The following is a 17,705-nucleotide window of genomic DNA, read 5'->3' as shown; positions in this document are numbered from 1 at the left end:
ATTTTAAAAATCTGGGGTAAAAGACGACGAATTTGCTTGGCTGTTGTCCGGGAGGTCGTCCGAAAGACCAGATGAATCTCAGAACTCATAATTCTCAAAATTAATTAAACCCTCCTTCCCAATTATGAGCGAATTAAGTTGGTCGCTTTTGAGGCGAACAGGGCAGGAATCTGGGTCGCGCTCCCGGCCGGTCTGGGGCTGCGTGGGTGACTGTCTCTGTCTTCTCCTTCAGGGCTGCCACCTGGGACTATGAGCTGCTAAGATGGAGACGTCCGCCTCCGCCGCTGCCTCAGAGAAGAAGGAAGCCAAAAGTGGGATCCTGGAGGCCACCGCTTTCCCCGACCCGGCCAGGAAGGCCTCGGCTCTAGCGGTGGCCACAGCGGCCGCGGCGGCGGTCGCTGCCCAAGGAGGTACTCGCTGTTCTGCGCCTGTGCCGGCAGGAGGGGTGTTTTTCATTAGCCTATTAGCATTTAATTAGCCTGGTGGCCGATGTCATCAGGCAGGCATGCTGGGTTTATGGAGGGCGGAGAGGAGGGCCTCCTGCTTCTGGGGATCCCAGGCACTGTGCTGGTCGCCTGTAGGTTTTCTCGGAGGTCTGGCCACCCCAAATCTGGGGGGCTGGGCTGTCATCTCAGACTCTGGCGGGCAGGGGGTGGGGGTCTGAGAATGGGGAGAGGGAGCGGAAGGGAGGCGCTGTGGCTGCTGGGCGGCCCTGGGCTGCATTCAGTTGGCACATTCGAGATGGGCCAGCTATGCCGCTTCTTGTCTCTGGCCCGCCAAGGTCTATTTTGGAAAGTAATTGTCTCTCGATCCTTCTGGCTGTAATTAGAGGGTCAGGTATGGAACTTAGTATCCTTAGGTGAATTTCTGGCCAAGTTAATTATAACAGAAGGACTACACGAGCCACAGCCTCTCATTTTACTGCCCCGAAGAGAAATACTCTGGTTTCCACTGGTCTTTGCCAGCATCCCGTTGGGAAAGTTTGGCGGGAAGGCGAGACCTCCCGTGTGTCTGCGCAGTCCATCTGGAGGCCACAGAACTATTTCTGTCTCCAAGGAATGGAGAGACTTAGATTTCTTGTCATTCCCTTTTTATTCAAGTGCGTTTAGTCATGCCCTGTTGCTCCCGCTGCTCAGGCACAGCCCGGAGAGCAGTGGGGAGAAGCCGCCTTCGCTGGGGTGGGTGTGCAAGGCCGGCAGTGCCTCTACCCTGTGATGCGCATACACATTTCGGGGGGCTTGTTAGGGTGCGACCCGCTTCAGCAAGTCAGGTGGGCCTGAGGTTTCTGCGTTTCTAACCAGCGCTCAGGTGACACTGGTGCTGCTAGTCCCTGGGCCATGCTGGGTGCAGCTTGGGGCCGGGGCCCAGGGAAGCGAAGATACTTGGAGCGTATAGGTGTCCCTGCTCCCAAGAGTGAACTTGAGGACCTCTGGGTTGTTGTTACCATATTTATTTGCAGGTCCCCTGTGCTGCCCAGCTGGAGGTCATTATCAGGATGTGTGGCCCGAGTCAGGAGAGGGAGATGCCAGCCCAACCTCTGTGCTCTCACAGGGAGGCGGGCCATTGGCCTCCTGACCTGGGTGATGCCCCTCGACTCCTGTCTTCTTGGAGATGGGGTCTTCAGGCCCTTCCTCCGTGAGGAGGGGCTGGTGTGGGGCGGGGGTGGAGGAAGAGCTCTTACCTGGCATGGGAGGAGCGAACCCAGGGTGGACTCCCCACGCAGGGTGGTGTCAGGGAGCCAGGAGACGAGGTGAGGGGAAGCCCAGCTGGGAGGCTGGCGGTGGCTCAGAGGCCCGGCTGCCTGTTCCCAGGGCTGGCTGTCCTGGGCCTGGCTGTGTCTGCACATGGTCTGTTCCTTCCCCCGGGTCAGGGCCCACCCTGGCCTGTGGCGATGCCTCAGGCTGTCCCTCTGTCTGACACACAGGTGCTTGGGGCTCTGAGGCCCGCTCTGTGTATCTCTGGCCTGCCCCTCAGCTCTTCCCGCCTCAGCCTGGGTCGTGCTCTCCAGAGCTGTGAGTGAATCATGAGCTGCTGCACAGCACAATTTACTGCGTGTCACAGTAGCAGAGAACAGACTTAGGCAGTAATTAGACAGTAGTTAGACAGTAATTGGGGGGAAGCCCCTCCAGCATCAGACCCAGTTGTGCAATCATGACAGGTGCTTGAGGGGTTCTGGATCTAGGAGGGATGGGCAGCAGGCCTATAGCTTGGAGTACAGCAGCTCCACGGAGGCGCTCACCCCTTTCCACCCCACACCCACCCCAGGGTGCCTTCCCTGCCCACCCCCGCAGGCCCTCTTGTCTCCTCACTGCCCGACCCCAGGGGAGCTTGGCTGATGAGTTTCCGGCAGAGGATGGGTTTGCCTGTCAGCCCACCTGCCCCAGGGCAGGTGGCTTGCGGTCCTCAGAGAGGCTGGAGTCGGGTTCCGCTGCTGCTGGAGAGCCTCCTCAGGCCCCCGCTCCCTTGCCCCTCGCTGAAAGGCCTATTGGGGAAGGGCCTTCCTGGAGTCAGAGAAGAGCAGCTGTTGCTGCATGGAGCAAAGCGGAGAGCATCTTGGAGCGGGTATCCCGGTGCTGGTGGACTTTGACGACTGCGTTCTGCGGATGGGGTGAGGGAGGCCCGGTGCTGCGGCCCAGAGGGCGCTGGCCTGGTTCCTAGTTCCAGCAACATCCTGGGTCCTGGTGTGGCATCTTGTTCCCTTCTCTGGGCCCTGCTTTCCTAATCTGTGTCCTGAGGGCATTTGACAGATAGTGTTCAAAGTCTCTACGATCTTGAGACATGGGATCTTGCTTACATCTTATCCATGGTGGCGGAGGTGCTGTTAGCAAGAATCCTCAGTTACTCAGTGAAATCGAGTCCCGGAAGGCTCCAAAGAGCCTCTGACGTGCCCCTTCCTGCACGCAGGGGTGTGGAGCTGCCGACAGGTGAGGGGAATGCATGGAAGGAGATGCCAGGTGGGAGAAGGTGGTTTGCACAGGTCCCCGACACAGAGGCCCCCTCAGGGGTGGGGACGTTCTCGCACTCAGCTCTGGGTCTCGGGTCCTGGTGCTGGGCCGGGCCTGAGATGGCACCTGAGTGTGTCCTGTGCACCTGAGCAGTGTGAGGAGGGAGGGGGTGGTGGGCGAGGAGCTGGGCCGAGGAGGGGTGGTTTGGTGGAGCAGCAGCATTTGCCTAGCTCCTGAGGAGGCTGGATGCCCAGCCTGCAGGCATGGGGCTGGGTGTGGACAGGCGCTGCGGACAGGCCGTTGGGCCTGCACAAAGGCCTGCGACAGGGGCAGTGCTGCCCTGCGCATCCTGGACTGGAGCAAGGGTGTAGGGAGCTGAGAACTGCTTGTTGAGGGGACCCTGTCCCTCAGCTATTTCTGGAAAAGATAGAGTGACCATCCCAGTCCAGGGAGGCTTGTCTGAGGCCTGTTTGCTGCGGCAGGAGTGTGGCTGAGCTGACTCCCCGGTTGCTGTGCAGGTGACTGCTCAGACACCTGGCTCCTCCAACGCCCGTTTATCTCTTCAAAGCCTGTGAGACTGTCCCCACGGTCTGCACCATGATCGGCACCTCACCCAGATGGGATGGCTTACACAAGCTTAGTTTTCCTGGCTTATTAAACATCTGTCAAGGGGTGGGGTGAGTCCTGTCTGAGGACGTCAGGGGCACTCTGGTGAGTAATGGGCAGTAATGACAGACGGACCAGATCCTGCAAACTGGCAGCGCTGTGATTGCCCATGTCTGCGGGGTGTCCACATGTGGGGGCACCTGTATTCCAGGCCAGCTTCTGACTCCTCAGCCAACCCTCCCCGACTGCCACCAGTGCCAGGTGTTCCAGTTCCACCGCTGGAATTCTATGACTTTGGTTCTAGGAGTGAGCACACCTTTAGGCAGAAAGATTTCATTTCCACGTTATTTATAAGTGAAAAATTGAGAACAGTGTTAATTGTTTAATGATAGGAGATTGATTAATCAAACTGTGGAACATCTATTGAATGGAACATTCTGTAGCCATTTAAAAACGTTTATCAAGACTTTATAATAATGGGGAGGGATGTGTTTATAGTAGTTATTAGTAGAGAAAAAGAGCAGGATGCAAATTCTATCTTGTGAGCACGACTTTATAAGGTAGCGAGGTTCTCTTAGCAGTGCTTGTCCAGATGTTGGAACTCAGGGTGATGTACGTGGCATGCAGGAAACTCACCCCTTTGGTTCTTAAGGACTTCAGCCTTCTAGAACTCTCTGTTACAATGCAAGTATCTTGGGAGGCAGGGGTGTGCTGCAGCCAGCCCGTGCCAGCTTGTGAGAGCTGAGTGCGTCTCCGTCTAGTTCTGCCATGTAAGACCTGAGGTTGGTAACTGAAATTGGCATGACGGGAGTATTTTCACCACGAAACTGGCAAGCTCTACAGATCGGGCTGCCTCCTCCCGTCCCCGCTGCCAGAGCCCATTGTTAGCACACGACTGATGGTATCTTAAGCCTCACCCAAGATCCTTGACAGCCACCTGATCTGAAGCCCCCTTAGGAACCAGAAAGAGAATGAGTCCAAAGCAAGGAGATAGGATGTAAGGGAGGTGGCGTCCCTGGGGGCAAAGCTTGGGAACCCAGATGGGAGCTTCTAGGTGTTCGGGAGAAGTGGCAGGCATGTCTCATTCTTGAGTGGGGCTGGAGCCTCTCCATTTCGTAGAGGAGGCGAAGATGCGGTGGCGATGGGACTTGCCCAAGGCCGCCAGCTGCTTCAGCAGAGAGCCAGGTCTGGGGCTTGGGCTCCCGCCCCTCCCATGGGGAGAGTCTCTTTCAGATGTTTACTTTTTAGATTGTGAGTTTGCACTGTTGGCAGGTGATTTGGGCCTTAGACCCCAGCCTGCTGATACTCTGGGAAGCGTCCAGTCTCTGCACTAGCCTGAGACGGGTCTCCTCGTCTGTCCCCTAGCCTCAGCTCCCTTGTCTGTCCAACGGCAGACAGCACCTGCTCTCTTCCAGACAGCCACTTCTTTGAGGTCAGTGCTGTGACTTATTTGCAAAAGTCACCTGGCTCGACTGGCCCCTGTTGCTTGACCTCCCTTAGGTCAAGCTCCACCTGCTGGGGGCTGGGTGTTTCCCTCAGAGTCGCCATCTCCCTGAGCCAGAACGGAGGCAGAAACACCTGTGTGGAGCGGAGCAGGGCCTGTTCGAGGGAGAAGGCAGCACGGCGGTCAGCCTGGGGGGGTTCGTGGGAGCACCTGGCGGCGCAGCTCCGGATAGCGGCCGGTGGGCTCTTTCCCAGTCTCTCTAGCCCTTGTGCTAACACTTTGGAGGCCGTAAAGCTTTAAAAACACATTTTGGCCCAGAGCTTTTTTTCCCTTTAATTTTTAAAATGGTGTAATTTTAAAGGCAATTTGATTCAGATGTTTCTCATTGCTTTATACCGACACTGCCCAAATGCTGTCGTATTTTCCTCCCCAACAGCGGCTTTTCTTTCCAAAAATGTTTCTGAACCCCTCTGTGTGCCTCAGTGGTGTACCAGGGGGCCCAGCCGCTCCGAGCCTCCGGGCTGGGACGATGGGGAAGGCTGGAGCCATCAAACTCAGAGCTGGGTCTGGGTCTGATGAGCTTTGCTTGTCCCAGAGTCAGGCAGCCCGACAGCTTTAGAAATCCTGTGACGTGCCTGCAGTGGCCAACACTAATGGTCACACGAAGTGCCTACTGTGTACTGGGCCAGGGTCCTCCTGGCGTGGGACCCCAGCAGCAGCAGCAGCCTTCCTGTGAACTGGGCCCCACCCCATGCAGACCTCCTGAAGCAGAGCTGCTGGGAATGGGGCCAAGCAAGTGGCTCTGATGACTGCAGCGTTGGGCCCCCGGGGTTCCAAGTGCACGAGGCGGGCGGGTGTTTCCATCTGTGAAGTGGGAATCATATGCAGAGCTGCTGGGCAGAAATGATGGGACACATATCACGTGCTCCCACCTGCCCGGCACAGGCACTTGGTGGAGAGTGGCTGCTCCTGCCGCCTCTCGTCTCACAGCAGTGCCACGGAAGAGGAAGCAGCAGCCCAGACTCGGGAACCGGACCACCTGGGTGAGGCCGAGCGCCCCTGCCCCGGGCGGGTCTGTGCCTCGGTTTCCTCATCTGTAAAGTGGACGTAATGGAACCTGCTTCCCAGCGTTGTGAGAATCACTCGAGTTAGCATGCTGAAGTCTTGGGCACAAAGGCGGCTCTCCGTGAGGTCCACATTAAGTGTTTGCTTGGTTAACTATTGCCAGTTTTCCTTTCCTGGGTCTGCGGCCTCTGCCTGACTCAGAAAGTCTCCTCTTTGCCGGTAACTGTTGTTAGCTGACCCGTTGAGGCTGGATGGTTGGTCGGAAGCCTGGGTTTCTCTCTAGAGTGGAGAAGGGAGCCCTGGGCTGGGAATCAGACCAGGTGGCCTTAGCGGGTCCCTGGCCTCCTAACAGCTTCCTCCACTGTACACTGGAGGGGGAGACCAGACCAGAGGGTGCCAAAGCTGCCAGGCCTTAGAATCTCCTGACACCGCTGGAGTCAATACAGACTCCCAGGCTGCCCCAGACCTGCTGAAATGGATTCTCCCGGGCTGCGCCTGGGCGTGTGTGTGTCTAACAGGCTTCCCAGGTCGTTGGATGTAGTTGGTCCAAGGCATGACTAGATCCTGGAGGTGGTGAACTAGCAGTGGTTCGCACTGGCAGGGTTATTGTTAACTAGGGTTGAGCACTGTCTGACTCTCAGCACAGTGCTCCCTGACTGCAGGAGGCCTCTGTGCCACCTAAACTCACACCGGCCACCCCTTCCTCTTGTTCACTGGCCCTGTGGGCTTATTTGAAAGTTTCTTCGAGGCCCATTTTTGCTTGAGGTGAGGCGTCCACGTCTGTCCTGGAATGCTGTGCAAATATCAGAATACAGAAACGACTCAGGAGGTGACCATTCCAGCGGAGCTGCCCAGAGCCAGGAAACCCCCTGAGTCACGTGGACCTTACTGTGCCCTGTCATTGATGGATATTTCTGAGTCCCTGGTCTCTTAGCTCCCTCTCTGTGTCTGTGGCCCCCAAACCCCGGGATGCCCCTGTGGGCAGGGTGTCTGGTCACCCCAGCGCCCCCAGCAAGGCAGACACCCGATAAATGATTGTGGAGGGAATGGAAGCAGACTGATGCTGTTATGGCAGGTGTGTGCCCATGGGCTGGTGCGGCCAGCTGCCTCTGAGGCCCTGAGGTCCCCTGGGACGAGGGTCATTAGGGGCTGCCTGCTCCTTGGCCCCAGCTGCCCTCCCGAGGCCCCTTGGACAGCAGGGACCTTGCTGGGTGGGCCAGCCTCCCTCACTTACCTGAGCCACTCGGCTGGGGCCACACACCTTTGCCTTGGGCCTGAGGATGCACTCAGGCATGACTAAGTGGGCAATTATTCTTATTTAAGTGATTTCCAGGATTGCTGTGGATGCTGCTTCTGAGCTTGTTTTTACGGCCCAGCCACGTGGAACACCAGTTCCCATCAGACTTTCTCCAGAAAGCAGAGCAGGACATGCTTCTCCCTGATAGCTTCACAAACCCAGGGCATGGCCACCCAGGTGTTTTTCAGGTGCTTCTGAATGACTCTTGACAACGTCCTGTTGTGGTCTCAGGCACGAGGGTGTACTGGAGAGCCAGGGGCCTGGGGCGGAGGGTGGCAGAATGTTGGGGGAAGGATGGGGCTTGAGGCCAGTGGGGCCGGGCCTCCTCCCAGCTCTCCACGTGTTAACTGTGTGCTCTGGGGCAGATCAGACCTTCTCTGAAGGCCGTCAAGTGGAGATAATAATGGTGACTACTCTGGCTACAGTGAGGTGAAACAGGAGAGCATTTGTAGAGTGGCTAGCAGAGTGCCTGCAGAGAGCAGGACGAAGTAAATGTTAGTGATGGAAGTCTGGGTGAGCTTTTCTCTCGTGTATCACAGGCTCATGCTCCATGCTGAGCCCTCAGGCTCAGAACGCCACTCAAGACGGCTGCCGTCTAAAGTCAGAGCAGATGCCCTGCTTGCCCCTGACACAGCAGCTGTGTTCCCTCCCCCTCCACGGCGCTCTAGGTGCAGCCCAGGGTCTGTGCTCTGGGAGCCTTCGCTGGCCCTGCCTGCTGCTCCCCTCGGTGGTGGAGGCTGGTGCACAGATGTTTGTACTTCGGACCCATGTTGCTGTGCTTTGGCTGATGCACGTCAGCTGGCAAGCTCTGTCCACGCAGAACAGAAGCATCGAGGGCATTGTGGTGGCTCCCGCTCCAGTTCGCTCCCCGGGGCCACGGCGCCCCCTGCGGACATGGCCTCAGTTCTCATGGTTCACTGTGGACGTGCAGCTTCTGCAGAGCCGGGGGAAGCTTTACAGTCATTGCCAACATAGAACTGGAAGAAGCGTTACGGAGCATCGAGTTCGAATCTGCTCATTTTACAGAGGTGGAAACTGAGGCCCAGAGACAGTGAAGCATAAACGGTCACCGAGAGACTCCCTTGGGTCTGGAAACCAAATTCCCAGGAATTGCCCATGGGATGGGACACAGCTGCCCCCAAGTCCTGCCGCCCTCCTGGCCCAAACCCCCTCTTCCCAAAGTGACGGTGTTTATGTTAGAAACATTTTTCTGATGTTTGGTTTTGTCAAAACTAATTTTAGCATTTCTAAAGCTTGGTAGAAATACAGCCTCATTACTTTGATGTCAGTGCATAGTTTACTATTAGTACATTCTGGGGTTTATCATTTTAGTCATGTTTAACACGGCTGCACAGGCATGCACTATTAAATCTGGCTTATTTTACATTCCTGTCCGGAATTATTTATTTGTAACAATTTCCTCTCTATCAAAAGACACAGCTAATGCTGTGTTTTAATGTGTTATTTACACACAAAATAACCTATTTACAACTCTGCGTGCGCCAGAGGGAGAATGGATGGGCCCCAGCTTCCTGCGTTCTGCTACGTCGGAGTTTAACAATCTGGTTTGCTAATAGAACCATTTATCATGGGGGTGGGGAGGATAATTTATTTTATGTTTGTGGCCAGGTCTCACCGCCTCTGATCTTAGGAACATTTTGAAGATAATGAAGTCAGGCCTGGTGTTTGGGGTGGATGTGGGACACCTGGAGGAAGAAGGGGACCCTGGCCTTCCCGAGGTGGCCTGGGTGCCTCTGGGTTCCCTGAGCCCATATGTGCATCCCACAGATGGTTCCAGAGCATTGCTCAGAGATGCGGTGATGGCAGAGACCCTGCCTCTGCCCTCTGGGAGCTCCCAGTTGGACATGTCGGGGGACCGAGAGCAGAACACTACGGGGACACGTGGGAGGCCAGACATGTCCTGCCCGGGGAGCTTCATGGGGCGGCAGCGTCTGAGCTGGGCCTTTAGAGACGTGCAGAGTCTCATCAGGAGGACACACGCATGGGTGGGCATTGGGGGGCGGCAGCAGCAGAACGGCCCCTCAGGAGTGTGGGAGCTTGGGGGTCAGCGTGTTGACCACTATAGCTCCAATGTGGGGGTTGGGGTGGGGCCTGAGAGGGGCTCCAGCCTTGGAGGCAGGTGGAGCATTCAGATTCTCCCCTTCCCCGCCCCCCAGGCTTCAGGGAATCAGCTACAGAGGTTTAAGGCAGACCCCTGCCACATCAGAGAGCAGGGCAGCCTGCAGTGGGAGGGGGGCTTGGGCAGAGAGGCTGGAGGCAAGGAGTCCAGGGAGAGGTCCCGAGGTCTGGCAGCCAGGCCTGGCAGTGAGGGGCAGTGGCATCTGGGGCCCCATGGGACCGGGGAAGGAGAAGGCCTCCTGATTGCCCTAGAGTGAGGCCCAGGGGTGGCTGGGGCTCCCAGGGGGGTGTGTGGCTGCTTGACCTTGCAGGCTGAGGTCCTATGGCTCTGTCGGAGCCTCTTCTTTTATGCACACTGATGGGTAAGGAGAGAAAAGCAGTGCATTTGAACAAAGCTGCCGCCCTCTCTGAAACCCTGTGCCAGAACCAGAGGGGGCAGGTGGGGCTGGGTTGAGGGGAGGCATCCAAGAAGCAGGAGCCATAGTCCCTGTGCCCAACAGCTGTGGTCCCCATGGAGAAACCAGACACTCCCACTTGCGATGCTGATGCGGCCAGTGCCTGATGCCTGGGTGATCAGGAAGACCACAGGGAAGGAGTGTGGCCCTGAAGGGCTGTACCAGCTGAGTAGGGCCTTGGCCAGGCCCCTGCCTGCAGCCGTGCGTTCTCTCTGACCCCTTAGGATCCTACAGGGAGAAGCGCATGCTCTGCTCAGATGGTTGAGGAGAGGTTACCAAAGGGGTGTTGGCACAGGAAGCCAGGGCTTAGGGGAAGCCGCAGGGGATGGTGCACGGAGCAGCCAGCTCCCGGGTGGCCAGCGTGGCCGGGGGCGGAGGCTCAGGCTCCGACAGACGAGGTTTAAGTCCTTGCTCTGCCACTTACCAGTTGGGTATCCTTTGCTGTTCTGAACCCTAGGGTCTTCACCTTAAAAATGGACAAATGCTGGGGCTGGCCCCGTGGCCGAGTGGTTAAGTTCGCGCGCTCCGCTGCAGGCGGCCCAGTGTTTCGTTGGTTCGAATCCTGGGCGCGGACGCGGCACTGCTCATCAGACCACGCTGAGGCGGCGTCCCACATGCCACAGCTAGAAGAACCCACAACGAAGAATACACAACTATGTACTGGGGATGCTTTGGGGAGAAAAAGGAAAAAATAAAATCTTTAAAAAAAAAAAAAAGAAATGGACAAATGCTTCCCTTTGGAGGGCTGGGATTGCAGATAACCAGCGCAGAGTGCTAGGATAGTACCTAGCATGTAGTAGACATTCTGTATATGGAATTGCTGCTATTAGTTTTGTTGTTATTGCTGTTACTATGATTAGTCATTCTAGAACTATTTCTGAGAGTGGCGTGTATGTTTCCAATAAATATTTGAGAGTGAGTGAATGAATGAATGAATGCACAGGCATCTGAACTGGGTCTTCACAAGGAGTAGCAGTTTGCCTGTGATGTGCAAGGAGGATTGGCTTTCTAGCTCGAAGAACAGCATGGGCAAAAGTCCTGAGGTCTGAGAATGATCCAACGTGGCTGGGGAGTGCTGGCAAGCAAGGCTGGCCCTGTCAGCCCTTGGGGAGGGGCTCCCTTCACTCTGCAGCTCCAGCGCAAGCCACTGTCTCTGGGCTGGGATGTCCTGTGAGGCCATGTCCAGAGATCTCTCCTGGGTCTGTGTCCTCTGGCTGCTAAACAGCCATGCGTGGATGCTGGAGGCCCGGCCTGGCCCTGGGTGGGCGTGGCTTGTTTGGAGCCCCCTCCAGCTTCAGCTGGCTTATCTTCCCTCTCCTCCTGGGCAGGCAGGGAGGGAGGGGGTTGGAGGGTCTCCCTCTTGAGAAACTGCCCTTGGCTCTTTTGCTGTGACTGTGGCCTGGCTGCCGTGCTCCCAGTGGGCATGGACTGCGGCCTGGGTTTGTGGGGTGGGAAGTCTGTAACCCTGACACCAGGCAGCAAGGCCTCTGGTCCGAGGAGGGTGATTTCTGCATCTGATTGTCCATCCCATTTTGAGCAGCGACAGTTGGAGGAGGGTTTGGGTTTGGTGTGGTGCTGGGCCGTGGACACCAGGCGCAGGCCTTACACCTTCCTCAATCCCTGCCCTTCTGGAATTGAAGGGACGTGCAGGGAAGCATGGCAGAGCAGGTGGTCCTGCGTGGTGAGAAGATGGTCAGACCAGGAGAGCATCCCTTCCAAAGTGAGGGCCTGAAATCCACCCGTTAGCTGTCACCATGCCTCTGGGCTTGTGCAGAGGTCCACATTGTCCTTCTTCTGTCTTGGTGACTTAGGTTAGTGGGTACCAAGCTCCTCCCCAGTGACACCTGGATTCAGGCAGCCTCTGGCCAGAGAGCTGACCCACGGGAGCAGAGGCTCAGAAAGGGAGCACAAACTGCCAAGGATGCACTTTGCTGCCTCTGTGAGTTCTCAGGCTGGACGCGGGGGGGACCCCAGGGTCTACACACTGGTCACATCCCTCCTGGCTGTGCTGGGGACAAGGAAGGCAACAGGTGCCTTCAGTTAGAGGCATGCAGGTGTGGGTCCATAGCTAGGTACAAGTGTAGGCCTCATCTGTAAAATGGGCGTGATGAAGCTCACCTGCCAGCTTGTAGGAGTGAGGGTATGGCAGGTGGGCCACCAGGGGCTCCTGTCATATTCTCATTGGATAGTGGCCTCACCTGCTTGAGGGGCCTGTGGCAACTCCTGGGTGGATCATTAGCAGCCAGAGCAGTGTGGAGCTGTTCAGTTGCCCATCACCCACAGCGGTACCCACATGCCGGGCCCCAGCTCTCGGCTGACTGTGGGAGGGAGAGCCCAGCAGTTCCACTCTAGGTATATGCCCAAGAGAACTGAAAACATATGTTCATAAAAAATCTTGTACCTGGATGTTTATAGCAACATTATTCATAATAGCCAAAAAATGGAAATAACCCACATGTCCATTAGCTAATGAATGGACAAACAAAATGCAGTATATCCACATATGGAATATTATTTGGCTATAAAAAGGAATGAAATACAGATACATCCTCAAAATGTATGAACCTTGATAATGTTATGCTCAGTGAAAGAAGCCAGACACAGAAGGCCACGTGTGCATGATTCCCTTTATATGAACTGTCCCCAGTAGGCAAATCCATGGAGACAGAAAATAGATTCGTGGTTACCAGGGGCTGAGGGGAGGGGGGAGCGACTGTTCATGGCTATGGAGTTCCTTTTGGGGCAATGAAATGTTCTGTGATTAGATAGTGGTGATGGTTGCACAACCCTTTGAATAAAGTAAAAACCAGTGAATTGTGTACTTTAAAAGGATGAATTTTATGGTATGTGAATTATATCTCAGATTTACAAAAGAAGGAAGGAAGGGAGAGAGGGAGTGTAAGAAAGGATGAAGGGAGGGTGGGAGGGAGACGGTGAGGGAAGAAGCGAGGCAGGGCTGGGAGAGGCTGTCATCCCTCTGGCCTGTGGCACCTGGGCCTGGCCCCTTCACGCCTGGAACCCCAGCATGAGTCGCCAGGCTATGTGAGCATCGCTGCCCATCAGGGAGGCCCTGGCTTCTCCTGGCCAATGAGCAGCCTCCCCAGCCAATTCTATAGGCTCCAGGAGCTCTAAAAATAACTGGAGTGGAAGGAGGGTGTTTAATGACAAAGTAAATAATTACGTTAAGGGTGCGAGTGTAGATGGGAGCTGAGTAAATCACCATAGCAAGAGCAGCACCTCCAGCTAACTTCCAGGCCTTTATCACCAGATACTGCCTCCCTCCAGCTCCGAACACTTGATCATGCCGGGGCTCGTGGGCTCTGCAGCAGTGGGGCTGCGGGGTCGGGTGGGGCTGAGAGAGATGGCCTGCCAGCATGCCAGGGTGGCCCCCGGCCCCACCTACTACTCCAGGGGGATGTGCCCTGGGGGTGGGAGAGGCATTGGGTCCCTGTCCTGCTGGACACGAGATGCTTTGCTGGGAAGGGCCAGGGCCTGGTGCTGCCCCCAGCCGGAGAGGGCCAGATTCTGCTGCACTTCTGAGTGGGAGGTGCCTCAGGGGCCATCTGGTTCTCTGAGGCTCAGAGACGGGAAATGGTCTTGCCAAGGCCACACAGTGAGTATGTGATGGATCCCAGCAAGGAGCAGATCTGGGACTCCCACGCCAGCATGCTGTCCTGCACCAGGCGGGTTGCCCAGGAGGGGTGGGCCTTAGATGCTCACTGGCTTCCCATCCCGTGCGTGGTGTCCCAGCCCCTTCAGCAGCATCTTCAGAGGGCAGTGCCAGGCAGACTGCAGCTCCCGGGGAGTGTCGGCGTCGGCCAGGGCTGGCAAGAGTAGGGTAGTGGTTGTCTAGCGCACCCTCCTGCCTCCCTGTCCTGGCCTGGGGCCCCCAATTTGCGCTGTCCCTTCATATCCTCTCTCCGTCTACACCGTGGGCTTACCCTGTGCTCAGTGAGTCTCAGCCAGTGACTCCTGCACTCCTCCTTCCTCTCCCCAGCCCCGTGCCCGCCCCTCAGGCCAGCTCTCAGCCAGAGGCCGTGGAGGATGGGCAGGCAGCCACACTTAATGCTGAGGCCCAGGAGGGACATTCGTGGTGTATGAGGATACAGGAAGAGGCCGTTCCTTGGCCTCAGAGGATGGTTCTTCCCTGATGGAAACCAAGTCGGGACGCTTGGTTGCAGGTGACAGAAACTAGCTTGGAGCCTCTGAAGCTGCATGGAGCTCTTGGCCTCCATACGGGGAAGGTGTAACTAGCTGAGCTTGAGGCTCCAATGATGTCCCCAGGACACTGTCTCCTTCTCCTGTACTCTGGGACGGCTTTCCTCTGGGTTGGGATTCGGGCGGCTTCTCCTCCCCTGGTGGTGAGAGTGGCTGCAGGTAAGCGTGGGCCTGACACCCCTGGGCTCTGATGGGAAGGGTCTCCTTTGGGGTGATTCCAGCAGAAGTCCTGGGCTTCTTCCTGTTGTCCTAGCCTGGGTCCCCTGCACCCTGTGCGCCAGTCACTGTGCCTAGGCCGCGTGTTATTACATGGATCTCGTGGACATCTGGTGGTACAAGGAGGGTCAGCTTCCCTGACCTGCAGGGACTGTGCACGGGAGGGCGGCCCCATGCGATGCCTGGCGGGCCAAATAAAACTGCCCACTTCACTGCAGCAGTTGGTGGGCAGAGTGGGAGGACTCAGGGAGGAGAGAGCAGCTGTGGACACTCGCCGGTGAGTGATGAGTGGAGTCAGAGCTCCAGCTCCAGGAGCAGCCTCCTCCTTTGGGCCACATTGGGGTGACCAGGCCTGTCCCCCTTCCCTTGTTGTCCTTTTGAGCTCCCCCTGAGGGGACACAGAGTGCTCCTGAGAGGTCCCAGTGACAGCCTGACAGCAGAAATGCCAAAAAGTTCCAGAGTGGCACCTCTAAGGAGGGTTCCTCAGAGAAGAGGGGGCATGTGGGAGAGGCCCTGAGAAGGGGACGAGAGTGGAGGCCTGGAGTGGCGTGAGGTGGCACACGTGGAGGGCAGGGACCACAGTGCCTGCCTGAGAGGAGGTGTCACGTCGGGGGTGGGACGAGACATGCGTTTGGAAGGGGGTCTTTGAATGGCTACCAGGGAGCCTTGGAGTCTGAAATATGAGTAGTAGGGAGCCATCGAAGGGCTTTGAGCAGGGGAAGGACGTTTAGAAGAAACTCGCTTTTTTGCTGGATTGACCTATACCCTGCGACTTGAAGTGTTCCATCCCCACAATGAAATGCAGGTCATTCCTGCTGGATTTCTTTGCTTTCCAGATCATTCTTCTTTCCTCCTTCCCTCTCTCTCTGCCTGCTTCTCTCTGTCTTTCGACAAGTGTTTATCAAGGGCCTCGTGCGTGCCGGGCGAGGTTCTATCACTGGGTCACGCAGAGAACACACCGGCAAGGGCCACTTCTCCTGCAACCGACAGTCCTGTTAGGGGTGAGACAGGCAGGTACCCACAGGAATGACCACACGGAGGAGATGGAAAATGAGTGCTCTGCCCTGGGCATGGGGGCGCGGTGGCGTTTCCCAGGGCTGTTGGATCCGCTGCCTCTTTCCGCCGTGCTTGTCAGGCAGAGTGGAAGCCCTTTCCTCAGCTGGGGGAGAAGAGGCTGATGAGCTGCTCAGGTCGTCCTCGTGCCAAGGGGCAGTGCCACCACCCGTGTGTGCCACGGCCGGGTCCTGCCATCCTGTGTCGGGAGGCGTGGCTGGAGTGGAGCCTATGGAGCCAGCCACCCGGGTTCAGAGCTGTGGTGGTGGGAGTGGGGCGGTCCCTGAGGCCTGGTGTTTCATGGGGGCACGGCATGCCCTCCCTTGCTGGGCTGAGGGCAGGACTGAGGTGGAGGCCCCACGACAGGGCTGTCTTCACGGGGGCTCTGGACGTGCTGAGTGTGGTGCAGCCACGGGGACCTCAGGCCCTGCCCTCTGTTTCTGAGGCTGTCCCCCTCAGAGTGGGCCTCTGGGTTATTTCCAGCTCTCAGGGGGACACCAGGGCACCCCTTGGTCTCTGTCTGGGGTCATCACCCTTCCCAGGCCTTCAGGCTGCTGGGATCCCTCTTCTCCTATCCCCATCCTTGACATACAGGCCTTGTCCTCCCTCTGTTTCTGGAATGTTCCCTCCTGGACCATCCTGCTCACCTGTGTGGTTGGCCTAGCTGGGCTCTCACCTCACCCCTACCTGTCTGTGTGTCTGTCTGTGAGTCCCTCCTCTACCTGTGTGTGACGATGAAGGTGAGAGTCCTTGTCAGCAGCAAGAGCAGGTTGAGGCTGGAAGGAGCGATGGTGGTTCCTCAGGCCCACCAGGCCCTGACCCTGGGACGGGGGGGACACCTGGCCGTGGTGGAGCCTGTATCAGCCTTGTTCCCCTGGGGGAAGGAGACGGAGCGGGGGGTTATGGAAGTCGGCGTGAGAGATCAGGGTCCTCTGACCCGTGGGGGCAGTGATGCCCCAGAAGCACCGTGAGGTCCCGAGGAGGCCGACGCAGTCCCTGGGCAATGTCTGTGAGACGGTTCTGAAGAATTCTCAGCACGCCAGGGAACCCAGGTGTCAGGACTCTGCCGTGGGTGCCTGGCTGAGTGACCTGGCGGGGCTGCGGGGTCAGATGGGTTTTCTGTGCTCGCGTCCCCAAGGAGGAATTGGAAGCGTCCGGAAACTTAGAAAAATGAAACAAAACAAAACTCAGAATCAACGTTTCCCTGTGCTGTGATCCTAGGGGCTCTGTCACTGGGGCTGAGGGGAGGGCGAGAGCGGCCTGGGAGGTTCTTCCCAGAGGAGGGGGGTGGAGACTCGCCTGTCCTGGAGCCCGCACCCCAGTCCCGGGAGGGGACAGCCTGATCCTTTCAGCTGGGTTGTGTCTGGGAGGGAGAGGGCCAAGCCCAGAGTCAGATTGAGCCTCTGGGCCCTGCTGGTGCTAGAACGTTCCAGCTAGGGGCTGCCGGGGGCAGATGGACCTGCTTCACTGCCAGCCACTTCTCCCGCCAGTGGTCTCATGGGGACAGCTGCGTCTGCTCCTTCACCCTCCGGCGCCCCTTCTCACCCTGGCCTCACCACCTGTCTCTCCACTGCCTCTCGTTTTTCCTGAGCATAGTCCCCTCTCCACCAGGTCACCAGGCTGTGGCAGCCCCTGGGCCACCTCGTCCTGAAAGAAGGTCACCTCCAGCCTCCTCAGCCTTGGCAAGCCAGTCACCACCAAGAACTGTAGCAGTGTCATCCGATGAGGAGACTCCGAGAGCCCCTGGGATCTGTCCCACCCAAGTGGCCCGGGAGCCGAGGTCTGAACACCAGCCCCGTCAGCCCCTGCTCCAGGCCTGCAGTGGCACTTCCAGCCTGCTGTGCAGTTGGCCAAAGGGCTTTGGAGGCAGGGAAAACCCTGAGACAGTTAACCACAGGTACTAGTGGTTGGAAGTTGGTAAGGACAGGGGACGTGAGGGGGTACCAATGGCGTCTGCTACACAGAGAGAGAAGTGTGGGTACTTACAGGTCATGATTTCTGGGAGTTTAGGAATCCTTTCCTGTGTCCCTGTCAGTGATTTCATCATTAGGGATGAATTCTGATGGCTTAAGAGTGTATGAGTGTGGTACGATGAATACGCCCTGGGAAGGTGGTAAACAACCTGGCTGTTGTCAGACATCAGTGCCTCAGTGAGAATGAGTTTATCAGATTCTGTATTGAGAGCAGGGTTTGATGGGGAAGAAGATAGGAGGACAGGACTGCTGCTGCTCAGAGAAAGGGCCAGAAATGGACTGAGGGTCCTGACG

At 57.2% G+C, this 17,705-nt stretch overlaps 1 protein-coding gene across 2 annotated transcripts in view; it reads left to right on the top strand.

Annotated features, from left to right (window-relative positions):
• GLI2 (GLI family zinc finger 2) overlaps nt 1-17,705 on the top strand; it is a 251,766-nt gene that overhangs the window by 66,553 nt on the left and 167,508 nt on the right. For both annotated transcript variants that reach the window (XM_070581030.1, XM_070581031.1), the window contains one exon: nt 233-410. In XM_070581030.1, the coding sequence (XP_070437131.1) occupies nt 263-410 (148 nt within the window). In that variant the 5' untranslated portion in view covers nt 233-262. The remainder of the gene's footprint in view (nt 1-232; nt 411-17,705) is intronic.

This window comes from Equus przewalskii, chromosome 17, assembly GCF_037783145.1.
Source record: "Equus przewalskii isolate Varuska chromosome 17, EquPr2, whole genome shotgun sequence".
NCBI lineage: Eukaryota > Metazoa > Chordata > Mammalia > Perissodactyla > Equidae > Equus > Equus przewalskii.
Note: the sequence above shows the minus strand (reverse complement) of the source record. Positions and strands in the feature narration are given on the sequence as shown.